Consider the following 19,897-nt stretch of genomic DNA (forward strand, 5'->3'; position numbering starts at 1 on the left):
TACGACCTATAAACCTCGGAGACTCTTTCTGTTTGTTGTTAGTCTTTCCAAAATTTGAATTTGACTTAAAAATCCATTCGGGCTTGGTACTCGTGTAAAGATCTTTTTCTGTGAGTCTTATTTTGTGTGTCTCTTGTCATTTTGTGGTTGTTCTGTGGTCATTCTGTGAAATTTGTTTGTAATTTTGTGCATTTTTCTTGTCATGTTGTGTCTTTTTGTAGTTGTTTTGAGTGTCACTATACTCATTTTGTGTCTTTTTTGGACATTTTAAGAGTGTTTTGTGGGCATTTTAGGTCTTTTGTGGTCATTTTGTGTGTCTCTGTGGTCATTTTGCAAATTTTTGTCGTTATTTTGTTCGTCATTTTGTGTCTTTATATGATAATTATGTGTCTTTTGGTCATTTTGTGTCTCTCTGGTCATTTTTGGTCATTATCAGTCTGATAGTGGTCGTTTTGTCTCTTTTTATGATAATTTTGTGTCTCATTGAGTCATTTTGTGTTTTTCTATGGTCATTTTGTGGCTTTTCGAGCCCTTTTTTTTGGCCATTTTGTGTTTCTTTTTCAGTTTGACTCTCTCTCTGGTCATTTTTGGGCATTATCGGTCTGTTTGTGGTCGTCTTGTCTCTTTTTTTTATGATAATTTTGTGTCTCATTGAGTCATTTTGTGTTTTTTAAAACACAAAGTGACAAATTATATTTTATTAAATTAAGATAATCATGACAGATATTTCTTTTTTGCCAATATATTATATTATATATTTAAAATAACAAATTGTATCTGTGTTGTTTTGGAGCAGGGAGGGAGTGATGAAGGTAAATATGGACTAAGCTACAACAGGGCACATGTGCTTTCATTCACCCTTTTGGCATTTCGGGTTGTTTTTAAATAAGTATCTGCAGCTTTTTACAAGCGTTTTGTCCTAATCCTTATGGAGGCAACTTCTACACACACAAGAGTAGAAAGTGCAGTCGATCAGTTCCAACCTATAAACCTCTGAGACTCTTTCTGATTGTTATTAGTCTTTCCGAAATTTGAATTTGACTTAAAAATCCATTCGGGCTTGGTACTCATACAAAGATCTGTTTCTGTGAGTCTTTGTTGAAAGCAGCTCTTTGATTTTTTTGCCACTCATGTTAAAGTAATTCCCTCAAAATGTCGGATACAAACTCAGCAACTCCAATAAGCAACAAAAACAGTATTATACTGTGTTCCTCTGAGGAGAAACCCGGCAACAAAGAACATCAAGTGCATGGAGATGGTATTAAAATAGCCCATGCCATCAACAGCCAGTCACTTAGCCATCTCCTATTAATAAATAATGCTTTGTCTTCCTCCCGGCCATTGCTTCTACTACTTTTAAATGGTATACATTTTCATTAATGTCAGTGGGTTCTTCTTTATTGTGCCATCTTGCATGTTAGGTGAGCCTTTCTCTCAGCCTCTCAAGAACATTATGTTAGCAGTGATGCATGTGAACTCATTTTCACATGATGGATGTGACGGGTGAGAAGAGGCACAATGGCCCATACGGCGGCTCATCTGCGAGTGTGAAAACAGGAAACTTCCTGTGCGTTTTAGCATGGAGCATAACGTCATGTTTGATGGTCAGTCGGGTGGTCCAGAGCGAAACATCTTAAAGATAATTAGATGTAAATGTACAGTAGATTTGCTGTGAATCCTTTTCTTTTTCTTTATTCCCGAAGGAGGAATCTTAATTACATGTCTTGACAGCTTTTTGTTTATTTATTTCGATGGTGTGCGACATCATTAAAGCCCTGTCTAACATTATCTGGTCCTATATTTTGGCTTACGACCAAATATCTGCAAATGCAATGATAATATAATGAGCCTCAGATGTTTCTTGTGATTTGCGCTAATTAGCATGTACTAGCATGCTAACTGAGGCTAACATATAACATTAGGGTCAATATATAATTGAGGAAGTCTGTGGGATATGTCCATGGGATGGTGATAATTTTAGGTGTTTTTGTGGTCATTTTGTGCATTTTTGTGGTCATTTTGCACTCCTTTATGTCCGCTATCAGTCTGTTTCTGGTCATTTTAGGTGTTTTTGTGGTCATTTTGTGCATTTTTGTGGTCATTTTGCACTCCTTTATGACCGCTATCAGTCTGTTTCTGGTAATTTCAGGTGTTTTTGTGAGCATTTTGCAATTTTTGTTGTTATTTTGTGTGCCTCTCATCATTTTGTGTCTTTATATGATAACTATCTGTCTCACTGAGTCATTTTGTGTTTTTCTGTGGTCATTCTGTGTCATTTTTTTGTCATTTTGTGCGTTTTTGTTGTCATGTTGTGTCTTTTTGTGGTTGTTTTTTGTGTCTTTGTGCTCATTTTGTTACTTTTTTTGGTCATTCTCAGACTGTTTTGTGCTCATTTTGAACCCCTTTATGACCGCTTTCAGTCTGTTTGTGGTAATTTTCAGTGTTTTGTGGTCATTTTGTGTGTCTCTGTGGTCCTTTTGCAACTTTTTGTAGTTATTTTGCTCATCTCGTCATTTTGTATCTTTACATGATAATTGTGTGTCTCATTGAGTCATTTTGTGTTTTTCTGTGGTCATTTGTTGTCTTTTCAACCTTTTTTTGGGTCATTTTGTGTTTCTTTGTCAGTTTGTGTCTCTCTGTGGTCATTTTTGGTCATTATCAGTCGGTTTGTGGTAATTTTAGGTGTTTTGTGGTCATTTTGTGTGTCTCTGTGGTCATTTTGCAACTTTTTGTAGTTATTTTGCTCATCTCGTCATTTTGTATCTTTACATGATAATTGTGTGTCTCGCTGAGTCATTTTGTGTTTTTCTGTGGTCACTTTGTGTCTTTTTGAGCCTTTTTTTTGGTCATTTTGTGTTTCTTTGTCAGTTTGTGTCTCTCTGTGGTCATTTTTGGTCATTTTCAGTCTGTTTGTGCTCATTTTGTCTCTTATTATGATAGTTTTGTGTCTCATTGAGTCATTCTGTGTTTTTTTTTTCCTGTGGTCGTTTGTGCTATTTTAAATTAAAAAGTTGTATCTGTGTTCCAGAGATCACTTTCAACTAAGTTCCCCGTTACAAAAACACCTCTCCAGGAAGTGTGTTAATTCCAGATCACATGACCTGCTCCACATGATGTCATTTCCAAGGCTTTCCGAATTATTAATATAAAACAGTGTGTGAGTCAAGTGTGGATTTATGGCTTGTCAACAGGCTTGCTGCAATATCTTTATAAATAACTTTCAATTTCAATTTCACTCAATTGTATATATAATATTTAGAAGCATCTTTCTGTAAAAATGCCATGTGGTGTTTGGTTATAGACGGCCATGTTGATTTCAGGCCTGAAAACAGCAAAAATGTCAACTATGATACAAAAAGTCCTGCAATTCTGTATTGACCCGTATCATATTAAACTATTAGTATGCCAGCATACCAAGTTATAGTAAACGAAAGACTCCATCGAATTTAAAACTGATAGCCTAGTTTATTTGTGACTTCCCTAATTGCTGATAATTCTGTCCATGTGTGATGATATTTTAACTCCAACTTTATCATGTGACGAGGATTACGATACAAAATGAGGACAGACGCTACGTGACAAATGGTTTAACTGCAGCTGATAAACTGTGACTCTTTACGTAGCAGCTCATCTGTCTGATGCACAGAAAAGTACACGGTGCTGTTTGCCGTCCTGATTGATCGTGCCTGCACGTTGGGGATAATTTAATTAATAATTTAAGCATTTATTGAATCTACTGATGCTGTTACATATGCATAAATGTGCGCAGAGCTCTCACTTTGAAGACGCTCATATTGATTCTGCTGCCGTCTGATGCTGCAGATGTTTGTTAAACTCAGAGGAAAGACTTCTACAAACAGCTGGGAGCAACGAACTGAGCCCCTGTTAAGATTTTGTCATTTATCACTGGAGAGTCTTATTAATTTGAGCTGTTTTTAATCACACTAAAGTTTTATTTTTATGGACATTTCTGTTTCTAGGCTCTTCTTCTTGACTTTTCCCTTCAGGGTTCGCCACAGCAAATCATCTGCTTCCATCAAACCCCGTCCTCTGCATCTTCTTTTCTCACAGACTAACTTGGTTTCTGTTTCTGCCCCAATAGGTCTAAAATCAAAGAGCAAAGTGCATGACAAAAGTGTGCTGCAAACTGTGCGATTTGCGCTTGCTGTGATGTTTTTGGGTGAGTGCTGGTGCTGAGCTGTAGAGAAAGCCTTCCCTAAGTGATGCTTGTGTGTGACCACATGCGGTTCAGACTTGTGCCGTGTTCAAAGTGAGAAAGAAATGCGATTTGTTCTGCTAAAACCAGCAAGAAACCGAGTTGCTGCATTCTGAACTAGTTGGAGGCGAAACAATCGCTTGTGGTTGATACCGAAGAGGAAGGAGTTACAGTAAAGCAAACACGAGCAAATGAAGGCGCTGTTTGCTTTGTCCAGAGTGTGGAAGAGGTGATTTCCGTGTGGAGCTGGTGAGAATATTCTTAAAAAAGAAGGACGAGACAATATTTTTAACGTAGGGGAGCAAAGGTTAAATTGGAACCAAAACGAACTCCCAGATTTCTGGCGGTAGGTTTTATTTTTGGGTGATAACAGACGAGGAATATTTCTTTCTGAGGCTGATTTTTGTGTGTGTGTGGGATGGAAGAAAATTCTTTATGATTTTGAACTGTGATTTCTGATTTTTGAATCTGTGAAACAATCTTAGACAGCAGCTGGGCTTCTCAGCAGAAAGTATATGGGTCAATGTATACTTTTGGGACTTTTTAGAACATAGTTGACAGGTATCATAGCAGACATTTTTGCTGTTTTCAGGCCTAAAATCAACATAACCAAACACCACATGGCATTTTTACAGAAAGATTCCTCTAAATATTATAGATACAATTGAGTAAAATTGAAATTAAAAGTTATTTCTAAAGATATTGTAGTAAACCTGTTGACTACTTTATATTAAATAAGTCAGAAAGCCTTGGAGTCTGGCCAGTCTTTTCTTCAGGAGGAAATGACATCATGAGGAGCAGGTCATGTGATCTGGAATTAACACACTTCCTGGAGAGGAGTTTTTGTAATGGGGAACTTAGTGGAAAGGGATTTAATGTGTTATTTTCCGTATAAAATTTGATATATTGCCAAAAAAGAAATCTCTGCCATGATTATCTCAACTTATTAAAAAGAACACAATCAAATTTTTTGTAATCAGCTCTTTTTATTATTGTTTAGCTAATTAGAAGGTGGTTGGTATTACATTTAGACGGTTATTTAGTTGACATTTTAGTGATATCCAGTCATTTTTTATTAATAAGTGATTGTTTCCATAATAAATAATTATGGAATTTGTAAAGACATGATCATAATAAACACAAAAAACTTTTTTTTTAACTTTTATTAAAAATGTATACAAAATTTATCCCATGGACTTCAAAAGTCCCTCAATTATATATTGACGCGGACAACTTTCGAGCCATTTTGGACACTTTTTGAGACATTTTCAACCAATTTTAGGTCAGCTTGGATCGTCTTTCATCATTTTGAGTCATTTTTGTTGCTTTGGAATAATTTTCAAGTCATTTAGGACAAATTTCATGTCAATCTAGACTAATTTTATGTAGTCATTTTGGACAAATTTTGAGTCATTTTGGACAAGTTTCATGTTAGCTTGGATCATTTCTTGTCATTTTGGATAATTTTTGTATCTCTGGGATAATTTTCAAGTCATTTAGAACAAATTTCATGTCATTCGTTTTTCCGTAATTGTGGAAAATTTACGAGTCATTCTAGATGGATCTTTTTGCAGCATAGTTGACATTTTAGTGATATCCAGTCATTTTTTATTAATAAGCGATTGTTTCCATAATTAATAGTTATGGAACAGGATCATAATGGACATAAAAAAGCTTTTTTTTTTTTTTACTTTTAATAAAAATGTATGCAAGATTTATCCTATGGACTTCAAAAATCCCTCACTTATATATTGACCCATATATAAATAATCAATCTTGCAATAAGAAAGGAATTTCAGATGCGACACTCGCATCCTAAGAAATGTTTGACTTTTCCAAAGCGGTGCCCTTGTTGAGACGGATCGTCGACAGACCTCAGTGTGAATGGTAAAATCTGTTCACATTGAGGAAAGTCATTCATCCAGAGAGTTTTTGCTGCTTTTGAATGCGCTGAGCGACCATAAACGAAATCCCTCTTACCTCCAGTGTGGCGGCAGACAAGTATCTCAAAAACAAATAAACTGTTTTCGTGTTTAGATAGCATTATAGTGAAATTAGGATAAGAGTAGCGAGGGAGTGCATTATTACGGCAACAGATAGACATGAAAACATGGGGTCTTGTGTAGGCCGGCAGGTGCACACGAGCTGGGATCCCATGAGGGAAACCCACATCTAAAGCTTTCATACAAGAGAAAATGTGTTTTAATGAAAACGTGCCCACCACATTTCTTATTTTAACACAGCCTACAATGTGTGCAGAAGATCTAGTGGCAGAGTTGTGATCGGGGTCATGTATGGGCTGAGGCTTATATAAACATTTCATGTTGTTTGATTGAGTTTTCCTGTTGCTATGAATAAGTGAAATCACACCGATGCTGTCAGTGACGGAGCCAGGAGTTCATAATGATAACGTTTGCTTAAAGCTCGTGTCCGGAGTTTGAATCGCAGCGTCTCCCAAAACACTGGTGGTCCCACCCTCCCTCTGATTTCACCACTTTATTTGTGCACGCGCGCAGTACATGAGAGGAGTACTGCAGCATCTTGCCTGTTCTTTCCACTCTTCTACATTTAGTACATTTAGTAAATAATAAAGGAATTAAGTTAGAATTCTGTATTGAGTCTAACTTGTCCTAATACCAAAATAACATGAATCTGCTAGGACGAACGAGTAAAGCTTCAATATGTGATTACACTCGTGTATCCCTCTCGATGACGTTGTTTATCAAACTTAGTGCATTTACGCGTGTATATGTGTTAGATTGTTTATTTATTTCTATCTAGAGTTCAGAATTGCATGACTCCTCTGACGAAGAGTATGTCCCAGACGCCCCAACATCTTCCTCCAGAGGTCGGGCATCTAAACGAAGCCGTCAGGCGGGCTATGGAGGCCGTGGTCGGGGAGCGACGCGAGCACCCCGAGCCAAAAAACGTCCTGCAGTCTCTTGGCCTGACAAGCCGTGGGATTGGTAACTTTTCTGGAAGTTGCTGATCCCTGATACTCTCTCCTCCACAAGCAAAACAAATGTGCGCGCGGTTGCGTAGTGCGTAGCTCGCCCACCTCTGCATGGGCTTGCTTGCTGTGCGCGTAACCGTTGATTGACAGCATGACAAAGCGGAAGCTCGAACTTGATTGTTCGGCAGCGACCGGCGCTTTTTGGAATAACATGGGGGTCTATGAGAGGAAGGCGGAGCTCAGGAATACATTTTCATATCGCGTCATACTAACATTATATTATAGTATCGAACTAGACTAACACATTTAAGCTTTGTTAAAAAATGATACATAAATTGAAAACAAATGGAAACTCCGGACACAAGCTTTAAGTTCGAGTCGTAAAATACACATCTGAAATGAATAAGCTAAAGGCTCATTACGCATATTTATCCCACTATAAATTGCAGATTCAAGCATTTTGTGTGTTTGTCTGCAGATGATTTAAGATGTGGGTTAATCAGAACTTTACAAGTGTTGGTGAAGAGCAGCAGAAGACATTAATAATTCAGGCTTGACTTTTGCAGCAGGTTTACTAAAAGACTTGTCAGTTTTTGGAAGTGATAGCGGTGCCTTTAAATTACAGATTGTACCTTTATGATAACAGATGTTTACGTGCTACAGGAAAAAAAATAATGTTTCAGGGTTGGAAAGCAGAAATAATTAATAATTCTCTGTTAAAAGTAGCTTGATTTGTCTTTGTGTGGAACCTCGTTGAGAACCAGGTTTTCTTTGTATGCAGATATTCATTAAGGTTCAAAATCAACGCTTGTAGCACTATTCCAAATATACAGATGCAACAAAAGCAAAATTTGCTTCTCAGTATGATCTTGTTTTCATATTTATCTAAACAGGGCAATTCCTTCTTTTTCAGGCCAGAATGGGTGATAAGCATTGTCACTTTAATTACATCAAAGTAAATATTTCATATTGGCTAAATCAGATCTTGTGGCTTCAACATTTTTGTAAATGGAATTTTATCTGTAGCTCGGGACCATTAGTGGCACTGAGTTCTGAGGCAGCCTAGAGGATGGTAATTAAGTCCACTCAGCCGTGACTAAACATTTTTGACATTTTTCCTAGTCCGGAATGAACTGTCAGTGTGCAGAGAGAGTAACCATCTTGTCACTTTGTGTTTGTATAAGAATAGCAGAAAGCTGGGTGCTGCACTGCGAGTCCAGAGTTTCATATCAGACATTTTTCATTATCCGAAAAAAAGGGGGGGAATGAAATGCAAAAAGAGAGAGAGAGAGAGAAAATGGTGGTTGCCTTAAACATGTTTTTTTTTTCTATCTGTGCATGTGTGTGGGGTGTGAGATAGAGAGAGAACAAGAAGAGACACACAGACTGTAACCCATTTCTAATTCCAAGTTGTTTCATTTCAGAGCAGTAGTGAGGGAAGAGCAGCCTAAAATACTGTACGTGTGAAAATTCAGAAACTGTTCTGAGCTCGGCTAATGCAAAGAAAAGTAGGGCACATTTGACTTTGCTTTGCATCATGGTTTGCTGATGGATCAAAGCTGTCAGTGTAGCCCAGTTTCTCATGGGTGCTTTCGTTAGATATTCCTCTGTATCCGTTTGGACCTTCAACCGAGGTGTGCGAGTCTCTGTGCACGTGTTTGTGTTTGTGTGTAATCACATTCATTAGCAGAAACTGAGGTCCATTTCAACAAAGTTGCTGCGCGTTGTGATACATTTTGCATGTCATTTCAGAAAGATACCGGGGTGCTAATACGGTTCTCCTCTTGTACAGCGCAGATATAATGAGTTACAGTGGTATCGGAGACAAAAATCCAGAGATAACAAGGTGACTTTGAACTTGCCTCTGAAGATATTCCGCTGGCATCCTTAAGAAGAAGAAGAAAACAACCAATGCCTTAATAGCCAATACAAGCATTTCATCAACTTTGGTATGCTTGAGTAAATTGAATACCCTGCTTTGCCTTTTGTTCTAGAAAATGCATCAAATTGATTGAAAGAAGCAATTACGGTACCAGGGAGCGGTATTGATTTTATGAAAGTGTGCAATTACTTTAATTGGAATAACCGTGTCTCCATTAGATGCTGGTAGTAGGCTATGTTAAAAAAAATGTCTGCATTGTGTATAGTTGTTTTGATTTTAAACAAATTCCTTTTCCAGTGCGAGCCAGCCTTTTTGTACCTGATTAGCCCGTTCGTTTTCTTCTCTCTGCGCGTTCACAAAACATTCACTCAACACGGCTTCGGTGATAATGAAAGTCAATGGGAGCATTAGTGAAAATTCTTTCCAGTGTCACGTGCTCGGAGGGGTTCTCGTGCACGACACTTGGATTTTTTTTTTTTTTTTGCATCACCAGGCAGAAACGCACGGCAAATAAGAAGCGTGTTTTATGCCTGAATGTGATGGTTGCCGGGTGAGATTGAAATGCATCTTCTGTTCCAGCAATACTGAGTTAGAATCAGTTATAAGAAAAGAAGAAGAAGAAGAAGAAGAAGAAGAAGGGGGGGAATGAACAGTGAAGTCAAGCCTTAAATCTGGCTGCATACCATGTGACTTGACATGGAGCAACCAAATGAAAGAGAAAGTGAGAGAGAAAAAGAGAGAGAGGAGGGAGAGAGAGCAGTACCCCCATAAAACCATCACTGCTTTCAGTTCAAATAGGTCCTATCATCTCCATGACAACAGTCGTAATGGTAACATGGAAATATATTAATGTAAAACCATGGCAACGTTCTCCAATTGAATTAAGCAGCACCTGTGCACATTACAGAAGAAGATAAAAGACAAAAGGAGCCAGCTCCTGCTTGCCAAGCAGCTGTGGCTTTCAGACCTTAAAAACCCATCTACATTTCCTGAACACATTTGTTTTCCAATGTTTCTCTGTGGCAAATTACCATAGCGCTGAGCAGTTTTTGAGGGGTTTTCTGTCCTATTTGTGCAAACAGATGAGAAACTGGATAATTATGTTCTTTTTTCTCTCTCTCTCTCTCTCCCGTCGACCGTAAGCCTGCCTGCAGTGGCAGCGGATTAGGAGTGTGTGTGTTCTACCATTAAATCGTGTAATGGTGGGAGAATCATTGTGATAGGTAAAAGGGCACGGTGTTTGTGCACAAAGAGACATGCCAGACACGCCGTTATTTTTTTTGTGTTGTTTTTTTTCCCTATTCATTCAGAGTGTGACAGAGTGAAAGTGGTTGTGTTCTGCCTTCTTTTCTGTGAGCTGAGCTAAAAAGAGAAAACATTATCTACATCACCATGCCATCAAATCTGATGGATTTTATCCCATCCCTCCTCCTCCTCCTCCTCCTCCTCCCCTCCACTCCCTCCTCCTCCTTTCTTCTCCCTCCTCCCAGCCTCTGTGTTCACTGGTAATGGCAATGTAGCATCCTCTCACCCTTGAAAATATGAGTCTGTGTGTGTTTGTTTGTGTCTGCGAAGGGAAGAAAGAGAAGAAGGGGTGAGGCCGGCGAGGACACGCAGCCTAAGTGAAATTACTCTTAAAAGGATATTGTTGTTCCCTGAGTGTTGAACAGCATGTTCAATGGCCATATTTTATTCATGCGAGCAAGTCATGTCCAACACAGAGACCTATACGGTGCATGTGCTCCAGCTCAGCTCTGTCTGTCAGTGGTAGAAAATCTTCATCCTGCTTCAAGGTAGCGTCGATAAAACTCTAATCTCCGATCTCTCAAGGGATCCGATGAGAAACTATTTTCTCCTTCCTGCTTTCCATTGTGCAACAATGCCACTCCTACCAGGCTGACTGAGGCCCTAACTGTCATTACTGAGTGTGCTTATACATCATAAGGCACTCAGGCCTCCCTGCAGGCACCTTTTTCTACAATAGGTCAAAATTACATAAGCATCTCCTTCAGACTGAGCAGGTGTTTAATGCAGGGAAAGAAGTAAAGTGGGGATTAACTAGAAATGTACACTGAGAGGACATATATAGTCCAGATTGGCTTGCCAGCAAACATGCAGCACAACAGTGAGTGTGCATTGCACCAAAGCCTTGGACTGTCTCATTTAAAGCGCTGCACAGTGACACTGATGCTTACTTTGCAATTATTTGTTTCACACAAGCAGCAAAAATGAGCAGTGAGATTCTTACAGGGTTTTGACCGTGAAGCACTTTTTTCTCTTCGCATCTCGTAATCACAGACACCTCTCACCACATGAATCCACTTGTGTGAGTGAGATTATAATATTATTGTCCCTTTATAAAGCCAAGGTGAGAAGGCTTTAGGAGTGAAGCCTTGAGTTGTGAGTTAAATACTAAATTCACTTTGTACTCCACTGGTGGTCGGACAAAAGATTAATTTCAGTTTCTCTCATTCAGACTTCAGTAAAGAAAGAATAAAAGAACTTTTTTTTTCTCTTTCTCCCAGAACAGCGCCTCAGTCTCAGGATGTTCAGTCTTTCATATGCAAAGAATATTTTACTCCGAAATTGCAGAACTTGTGCCAATTACTCCCCCATCTAGAGTCCTGCCACAAATAATTGTGCTTGTCACATTGCTTTTTGGAGGTCCCAGCATTTTTATTTTACAATTGTGTTGATCATGACTAAGAAAAACCTGCAAAAGTTTTCATCTTTTCCTCAAATCTTCTCAGCTCACATGTAGACCGTGAGATGTCAGAGCTATCCTGCCATCCTGTTGCATTTTGAAACTGCAAATTAAAAAGAAATACAAGAAGATCTGGTGTTCTGGGCTGCATATGGGGGTGAATATTTTCCAGTTATCCAGCGAGCAACACAATTTTGGGGTAAAATATCCTGTAAATTTGAAAACTGGTAATATCTCTGCAAAGTAATTTGCTATTTTATTGTGAAAATCCCTGAAAATGTCAATATGCTTTGATCAAACAAGGCATCCATGACTTGTCAGAAGATTTAAAACCACAGAAAGCATTTCAATGTCTCTAATAAATTTATGGCGTTATTTCACAGCCTACAGGACCTGGATAGAGGCCGGCGCAGGCATCATCCTTCAGCACAGATAAAGATCAAGTATGCTTCATTTAACCAGTGGATGGAACATGAGAAGCAAAAGCATTGTCTCACCACCATGCATGATGGAGATTACATGGAATCTGCATGTTTTGACTTCAACACAGAGAGGAAATAGGAAACTTTTTTTTTTCTTGTTTTTCTGCAGAAAACGATCCTATCTACATATCTGCATAAACAGAAGATTTCAGCAGCGGTTCTCAGCAAAGCTGTGAAGGTTAACAGCGCTTGAAAAATGATGCTACGAAAGTAAAATGTTGACTTATGACCGAATGAATTTCAAAAAAGTGCAGTCACTGGAAAATAAAAGGATTTATCGGTTGTTATCGCCGTTAGGTCACATTAAAAAAAAAAAGATGCCTGAATTCAAATTAGCCTCAATCCCCCCCCCCCCCGGCCCCCAACTCGGTAAAAAAAAAAAATAAAAGAAAAACATCTGTAATTTCAGCAACTCAAAAAGAATCCTAATTGCTCATCTGAAAGGGGCCATGATTGGATTTCTTTATGTAGGAATGACTCACAATTCCTCCACTTGAATAACAAACAATTTTCACTGACAAATGGTGCCATGTGCCTCATTGGGTAGAAATAAGAATAGGTCCTGTTTTCCTACACGGCCACGAAAACATGCACTCAGCCACATGCATGAGATAGAATGTGTCCAAAACGGGGAGAAAAGTAAAAGCCAACGTCGCAGGCGATCTCAACAATGCACTTTCCTTTCATTGTTTTTATACAAACAGTGTTTAAAAAAGAAGAAACTCACTTGACATTATCACCATGCTGAAAACGTTGGCCTTTTTAACGCTATGAAAAACAGTGGAGTTAGCTCCTGCAGCCTGCAATACGTTCTCCCACCAAATGAGAGCTGAAATGCTATAGGCAATTAGAAGAGTCTCTTGAATTTCCTTGAAATGAAGTGCTAAATGAAACGTGGTCAGACTGACAAGTCTGCTCTCTTTCTCACTGAGCTTCTCTGTCTTCCTGCAGCCCTTCGTGCAGAGGGGGGGAAAGGTATGCACATCGCTTTTACCAAATCAAGAGTCAATGCATGGAAGCCTTGTGGTGATTTTCCTTAATTATGCTTCAGGGTGATTTGCAAGGTGGATGACACAATGAGGACAGGATGCCAGTCAAGTAATATCCCAGCCTGTTTTTTTTTCTTCTTCTTGTTGCTGGTTCAGATTTACAGCCGTACTGTATCTGAGTTGTGTTGGGGAGTCAGCGTTTTTTTGCTTGTATGGAGTAAATCAAGAAAAAAAAACCACACACACACATAATCTTTTAGTGGTTCAGATTTCAGAGGCTTAAAGTCCAGCAGCAGAGTATGGGAGCTGACCACCGGGGAAACTAGGTCATGACCCCCTTGTCTGCAAGAGCTGCACTCAGGACGATCTATCGCTGCGTCTAGTTCGATAGGAAATCTAGAAAAAAAAATGTGTTTCATAATGCACTGCCGCAGTTAAAACGACAGTCAGAATAGATGGAAATTAGTGCTTGTTTGGACTCTTGGATCTGCTTGTTGACTCGCTGCTGGTTCCCAGGACCTGCAGGGTCGCTGCAAAGCTGACAGAGAGGTCAAAGCTCAGCAAAGCTGGTACAGAAACCAGCTTTTTAGTTTCCGCAGGTGGTTAAAAAAAATGCAAAATCTTTGTTTTGGGGAGTGTAGCGGTGTTTCCCCCACTAATTTTAACAGCAAGTTGTTGGGTTTTTTTTAGTCTTTCTTTAAAACGGGGAGAAAAATAAAACTCGTCCACTTTATGCACTTTATGAAAGTATTTTTAATAAGTGAATATTGATCCTCAGTAAACGAACCACCTTTAACATTCATCCCTGAGATGCTTTTAGCTGGATGTGCCCTGCAGGCTTTTGCAGCTTTGCAGTTATTTACAGGAAAGGTGCAGCAGACAGGTGGTGTGTGATTAGGAAGAGGCAGCTCTCCTCGGTGCACACAGCTGATGAACGCGTCAACAATATCGTGCTGCTGTCAACCAAAAAAAAATAGATCACTTAATGTTGACTTTTGAACACTAGTTGCCAATAAATAAATATAAAATCAATCGTACTTAATATTTTTAATGTATGCTGTAGCATATATTGCAACATAAATCTGATTTACATGAATTAAAGAGATCTTTCTGGGGTTATATGGAAGAAAGACTGTGCATTTGGATTTTTTTTTTAAGTGAGAGCAGCATAAACATGTAGCATAATGATATTATTTGCATGTACATTACTGTAGCCACCCCATTTGAATGAACCGATCAAATCGTGCTACAGTGTGGATATTAAAAGCACAGCATGCCCTGTGTTTCCCTCGGGTGTGTCACGTATGACCCAAGAACAACAACCCAGAGAATTGTCTTTCACAAAGATGGTTGTCTTCTCTTGATATTTAAATCTACAGTCAACATAACCCATGGTTATTTCAAATCATATGGTGGAAAATAATGCTTTCAGCTACATGAACCTAATATTTAATGTCCATTTTAGGTTACATTTAGATTCAACTTTATTGCCATTGCCAACAAAATGTAATTTGCATCAAAGCAGAAGTGAGAAAGCAGCAGTAAAGTGCATTATTTACAGTGTAGTATGTAAAATATGTTACACTATAAACACAATCAACGGAATGCTATGAACATACTAATATATGAATGTGTAGATATATGGATACAATATAAAATAGATAGTATAAACCTACAGGTAGAAGTAAATAGTAATGATAGTATAAAGTGTATGAACAGTACAGACAGTATTAATGCTAACAATAACTCAGATTACATTAAAAAATACTGTATTCTTGTTTCAGAAGTTCCAATAAAACCTGTATTGTATTGAAACATGAAGTGTAGAGCTTTTCTCTGGGGTTAAACTCCAACAGCCTGACATTAGAAATCTAAAAGTTTATCATGAAATTTGTGTGAAGTTTGGTCTAAGTTTATGCAAAGTTCATCATCGGAAGAAGAATTGAAAACAAACACCTACATTTTCACCCGTAAGACTTTCCACCATATAAACATACTGTTTTCTGTGTAGAAGTCTCACTGCAAGAAACAACCACTAATAGTTCAACTGCTTACAGAGAAAAAAAATGTAAATAAAGTGTTCAAAAACACACAGATATTCTAAACATAATAAAATGTATTGTTTTTTTCCCCATTTGTCTTATTTACTGCCTCTTTTTCTGACTTGCATGCATGATTAAATAAGAAATAATAAAGAAAAAAATATTACAATGATCCCCAAATACATAAAACCTCCAGTGATGCTATCAAGAATAACTACAACAGCACGATTTCACTGAAACCATGTCAAAAGTGTAGTGAATGTCTACCAGCTAGGACAGAAGTATTTCTGTTGCTCTTCTAGGTTTTTTGACATTCCACTGCAATCTACTTGCATTATGTTTAAGTGGTTTGCAATTGAAATTCATCAGTGCTGATGTGCATATATGACTGTTGACAGAGAGACTTGAATGGCAATTACTGAATGGATTGTAGATTGTGCAAATGTGTGACTTAATTGTTTATGAATGCTGGGATGAATTAGTGGAGGCTCTCATGGACATATGTGGCTGCGAGCTGCTCTGTGTTGTACGGTGATTTTGAAGCCGCTTCAATGATGCATAAACCCAGACTAATGACGTTTGGAAAGGTCATGATAGTTTCAGAAGTGTGGAAAGTTTAAAGTGAATGCAGAGGGTCGGTGCACTAAATTCTAGATAGCAGGGGTGTCAAACATGCGGCCCGCGGGCCAAAACAGGCCCCCCAGAGGGTCCAGTCCAGCCCTCAGAGTGTAAAAATTACAGAGAAGGCATTAACTGCAGATTGTAACTTTGTAAAATTGTAAATTTGAAATAATTTCTAGACCATGACAAGTTGTTTGGATCATGAAGTAAAATACTTCTTTGTACTTACTTGTACTTAAATGTTCTTTTGTCATTTTGTCTCATTTTTGTTGGTTTTTTTTAATCTATTTTGTCTGATTTTTACAGTTTGCTTAACATTTTTGTCATTTTGTTTCTCTTTTTGTCATTTTCTGTTTCCTCTTTGTCTCTCTCGTGTTTTTCATCTCATTATTGTCATTTTGTGTTTTCCTTTATTTATTGTTTTCTGTATTGTTTTTGTCAGTTTGTTTCACGCTCTTGTTATTTTTTGTGCCATTTGTCTGTTTTTTGTCACTTGGTAACTTTTTTGTCTATTTTTTGCGTTTTGTGTCTCATTTTTGTAACATTTTGTCTTGTTTTTTTGTTTTTTTTTTATCTTTTTTTGTCTGATTTTTACAGTTTGCTTAACATTTTTGTCATTTTGTTTCTCTTTTTGTCATTTGCTGCTTCCTCTGTCTCTCTCGTGTTTTTCATCTCATTATTGTCATTTTGTGTTTTGCTTTATTTATTGTTTTCTGCATCGTTTTTGTCAGTTTGTTTCACGCTCGTTATTTTTTGTCCCATTTGTCTATTTTTTGTCGTTTGGTAACTTTTTTGTCTATTTTTTCCATTTTGTGTCTCATTTTTGTAATATTTTGTCTTGTTTTTGGGTTTTTTTTGACATTTTTAAAGTTAAATACTATATCATTCAGTTCCAGATACTAAAGATACCGATGACTTAATGTTTTGTTCCTTTACACTGTGATCTGCAGGTTGTAATGTGTAAATGATAAACTGAGGCATAATGTTAAGATTGAATTTATTTTTCTTAAGAAATTTCAGTTTGCTTACAATGTCATGTAAACAGATAATTTCTTACATGTGAGCATTTTCAGAATGTAGTTTTTTGCACTAAAACAAAGGAAACATTTGCAGTTGTGGTTATTTGCAGGTTATTATGCTCTGATTTTACTGGTCACTTGAGATCAAACTGGGTTGAATGTGGACCCTGGACCAGAATGAGTTTGATATAGTGTGTTTTCACTGCTCCTCTGTTTGTCAGGAGTGTGAAAACAGCCTCAAATGGGTGTGAAACAGTCACTGAAGATATTATTCTTTACGACAGTGGCAGTTGTTTAAGTCGTTTGTTGACATCACATGCTGGAGTGTCTGCTTCTCACTGCTAAGAGGTTTTCAGCGTTTGCTTTTTTGGGGTGGTTTTTGGATTTAGTTGTCCAAGGTCGTAGAAATATCACACAGCGAATCTGTTCTGAGATGATTTTCAGTTTAAATTAGCGCAGCCCTCAGCAATTTCTTTTGTTGTCCCACGCTTTACTCAAATCAGGCATCACTTCTGCGGATCGCTCCGAAAGCCAAATTATCTTATCTACCTTTCATCTTCCAAATTTTTTCATCTGCATCACATTTTTTATTTGAGATTAAAGTAGGGCTGCGTCTTTGTGCAGCACTAATTGCCAAAGAGCTTCAGTAATTAAAGGACAATAAAGCCTTAGTAGTAATTAGTTTCTCTTGTTTGGTTGCTAGCCCATCAATTGTGCTTCAATAATACTGATCATTAGCATGCGCCTGGGCAGTGAGGGATGCTGGGAAAGGAGCCCTGCACACACAGCACTCCACATTCCATTCCCATGAAGCCATGGCACCGAGCCATGTGGTTAACCCTCCGAGCGCCGGAGCCGAGGAGAGTGGCAGGACGTGCCTACCAGCGAGTGCCTGCACTGTAAAATAAAGAGCAGGCCTGCAGAAATAATGACCAGCTTTTTGAATTTCCAGAAGGTTAGGGGACACAAGAAGTTCAGGAGTGGGCAGATGCTGCTGTCACGGTTTGTGTGAAAACAATTGTAGCCTTCTTTGTATCACATGTTCCTTTATCCTAATGAAAGCCTGCCTGCAACACTATTAAACTCTCATCAAGACTCTATATTATCAATATTTTAATGCAGATGCATTCTGTAGAATTGGAAAAATGAGTGTTTTTTTTTTCCAAACAGCAGCATCAGGAGAGTGGTTTCTGTGCAGGCAGAGGCTGTATGGATTGTGCTGTAAACTGTGGCATAGTAATAACGCCAGGCAGCAGAAAATGTGCTCTGTTCTGTACTTTGCCTTGACATGATTGAAAGACAATGGTCCCATGGATAGGCCATTTCAACATCAAATGTGCATGCACATCACAGGGCAAGGGTGTGCTATCCATCACATTCAGTGAGCTGTCAGAGGCGGCTCTCTCAGCCCCGGCTTCTACTCCACACACATTTGCAACTGTATGGCAATACAAGATTAAACCCGCTTGTACATATTCCACCCTGAGCACAGCGTGTCGTACACTTTCACAAAGTGTGTGCGGTTACAAGTGTGCACTGCTGTCCACCATTTAGAGTTTTACTTGGGTTTTTTTTTTTTTTTTTGCATTAAAACTTTGAATAGGAGCACCAGCAGGGAGAAAGCATGGTGGTTGTTGTAATAAATCTGTTATTACTGACCTAAAACTGATTCAGCTCCATGAAACTCTTGGTTTTAGAAGAAGTGGAATAGTTACTCAGAGGCATTTGAGCACAGAAGTCCATCCAAGTGAATTTTTGCAGCTTTGGACTGTGGAAAATCACATTTCAAATTTTTCATTTATATGTCCCAGTATCACAAATTACAAAGTTGCTCGGGGAGCTTTACAATCTGAAGCCTAGAGCAAATGAAAAAATAAAAATACACAAAAACACGCTCGAACTACAAGAGATACTGTGTAAAAAAAAAAAAAAATCCTCCTCCCATCCGCCTTGGCACAATAGACTAACCCAAATGGAAGCCTTTATGAAGGCACTGATGGAAGCAGAGTGCGCTTTATAATGCACGGCCGTGCACACTACTACATTTCCAGCTAATCAGGAGCGCGCAGTTGCAGAAAGGAGAGCGGTTGCCAAGGCAGCCACCAATCTCCCCTCCCCCTTCTCCCTCCGTTCCTCTTTCCCGTTTATTATCGGCAGAGGTCGCATGGCAGAGGGAAGTCCAACCACTTCTGTACTGGAACCAATGCAAGAATATGCACCTCCATAACAAAGCCTGTATGGAGTCCTGAGAGCGCAGTTGGGGGAAAACAGAAGCTGCAGATTTATGGGGCTGCTCACAAAAAATACATAATATCTCATAAGGCAGGATCTAAGTTGGAAGGTTTTGCATTGTTTTGCCAACACGTGCGTTTTCAATGCGTTTCCACTCGTGCGTTTTGAGTGAGTGAGTGTTTCGCATCCTGGTGCGGGGCTCTGAGGAGGGACTGCGCATCACCAGAGTTTGGTGCCGAAGTTCGGCCGCGAACGGATGTGAGGAGAAGAGTGAACCGAGTCCAACTCACCCACTTGTTTTTTTCTTTTTCTTTTTTTCGTCCTTTGTGTTTTGTTTTGCTTTTTCATTTCTGCTAAGACAATAGTGAGTCCAAGACGCAGAAAGTGATTTCATGCCTTCAGTCTCGCAGAGCCTGAGATGGACGTGAGATTTTATCCTGCGCCCCCGGCAAATGTGGGTTCATGCTCCCTACCTACTGATCCAAGTTGCCTGAGCTCGTTGGACTATTATCACTCGAACAAGGTAAATAACTCTCCGATGTGCTCTCACCTGTCTGTCCGTCTCTCTCTCTGTACATGTATACAGCCTGCAGCGTTTTTACGCATACGCATGTTTTTGGATGCGTTTTCTCCACATGCGCTCACTTGCTCCAAACACACGCCAAAAAATGTCAAGTGTCAGCAAAGAAAGTGCCCTGCACCAGGATGGGCTGCTTTTAAATTAGTCAGAGAGAATTAGTGTTGATACTTCTATTTT

General features: G+C 38.7%; 1 protein-coding gene and 1 long non-coding RNA gene across 3 annotated transcripts in view; one reads left to right on the plus strand and one right to left on the minus strand.

Moving 5' to 3' along the window:
- Positions 1 to 19,897, minus strand: part of LOC127534531 (uncharacterized) — a 47,898-nt gene that overhangs the window by 26,419 nt on the left and 1,582 nt on the right. The window lies entirely within an intron of this gene.
- Positions 19,009 to 19,897, plus strand: part of LOC110971154 (TOX high mobility group box family member 2-like) — an 85,973-nt gene continuing 85,084 nt past the window's right edge. Inside the window, exon 1 of one of the 2 annotated variants that reach the window (XM_051949878.1) lies at positions 19,009 to 19,663. In XM_051949878.1, the coding sequence (XP_051805838.1) occupies positions 19,559 to 19,663 (105 nt within the window). In that variant the 5' untranslated portion in view covers positions 19,009 to 19,558. The remainder of the gene's footprint in view (positions 19,664 to 19,897) is intronic. The other variant, XM_051949879.1, reaches the window with a different exon arrangement.

This window comes from Acanthochromis polyacanthus, chromosome 6, assembly GCF_021347895.1.
Source record: "Acanthochromis polyacanthus isolate Apoly-LR-REF ecotype Palm Island chromosome 6, KAUST_Apoly_ChrSc, whole genome shotgun sequence".
Classification (NCBI taxonomy): domain Eukaryota; kingdom Metazoa; phylum Chordata; class Actinopteri; family Pomacentridae; genus Acanthochromis; species Acanthochromis polyacanthus.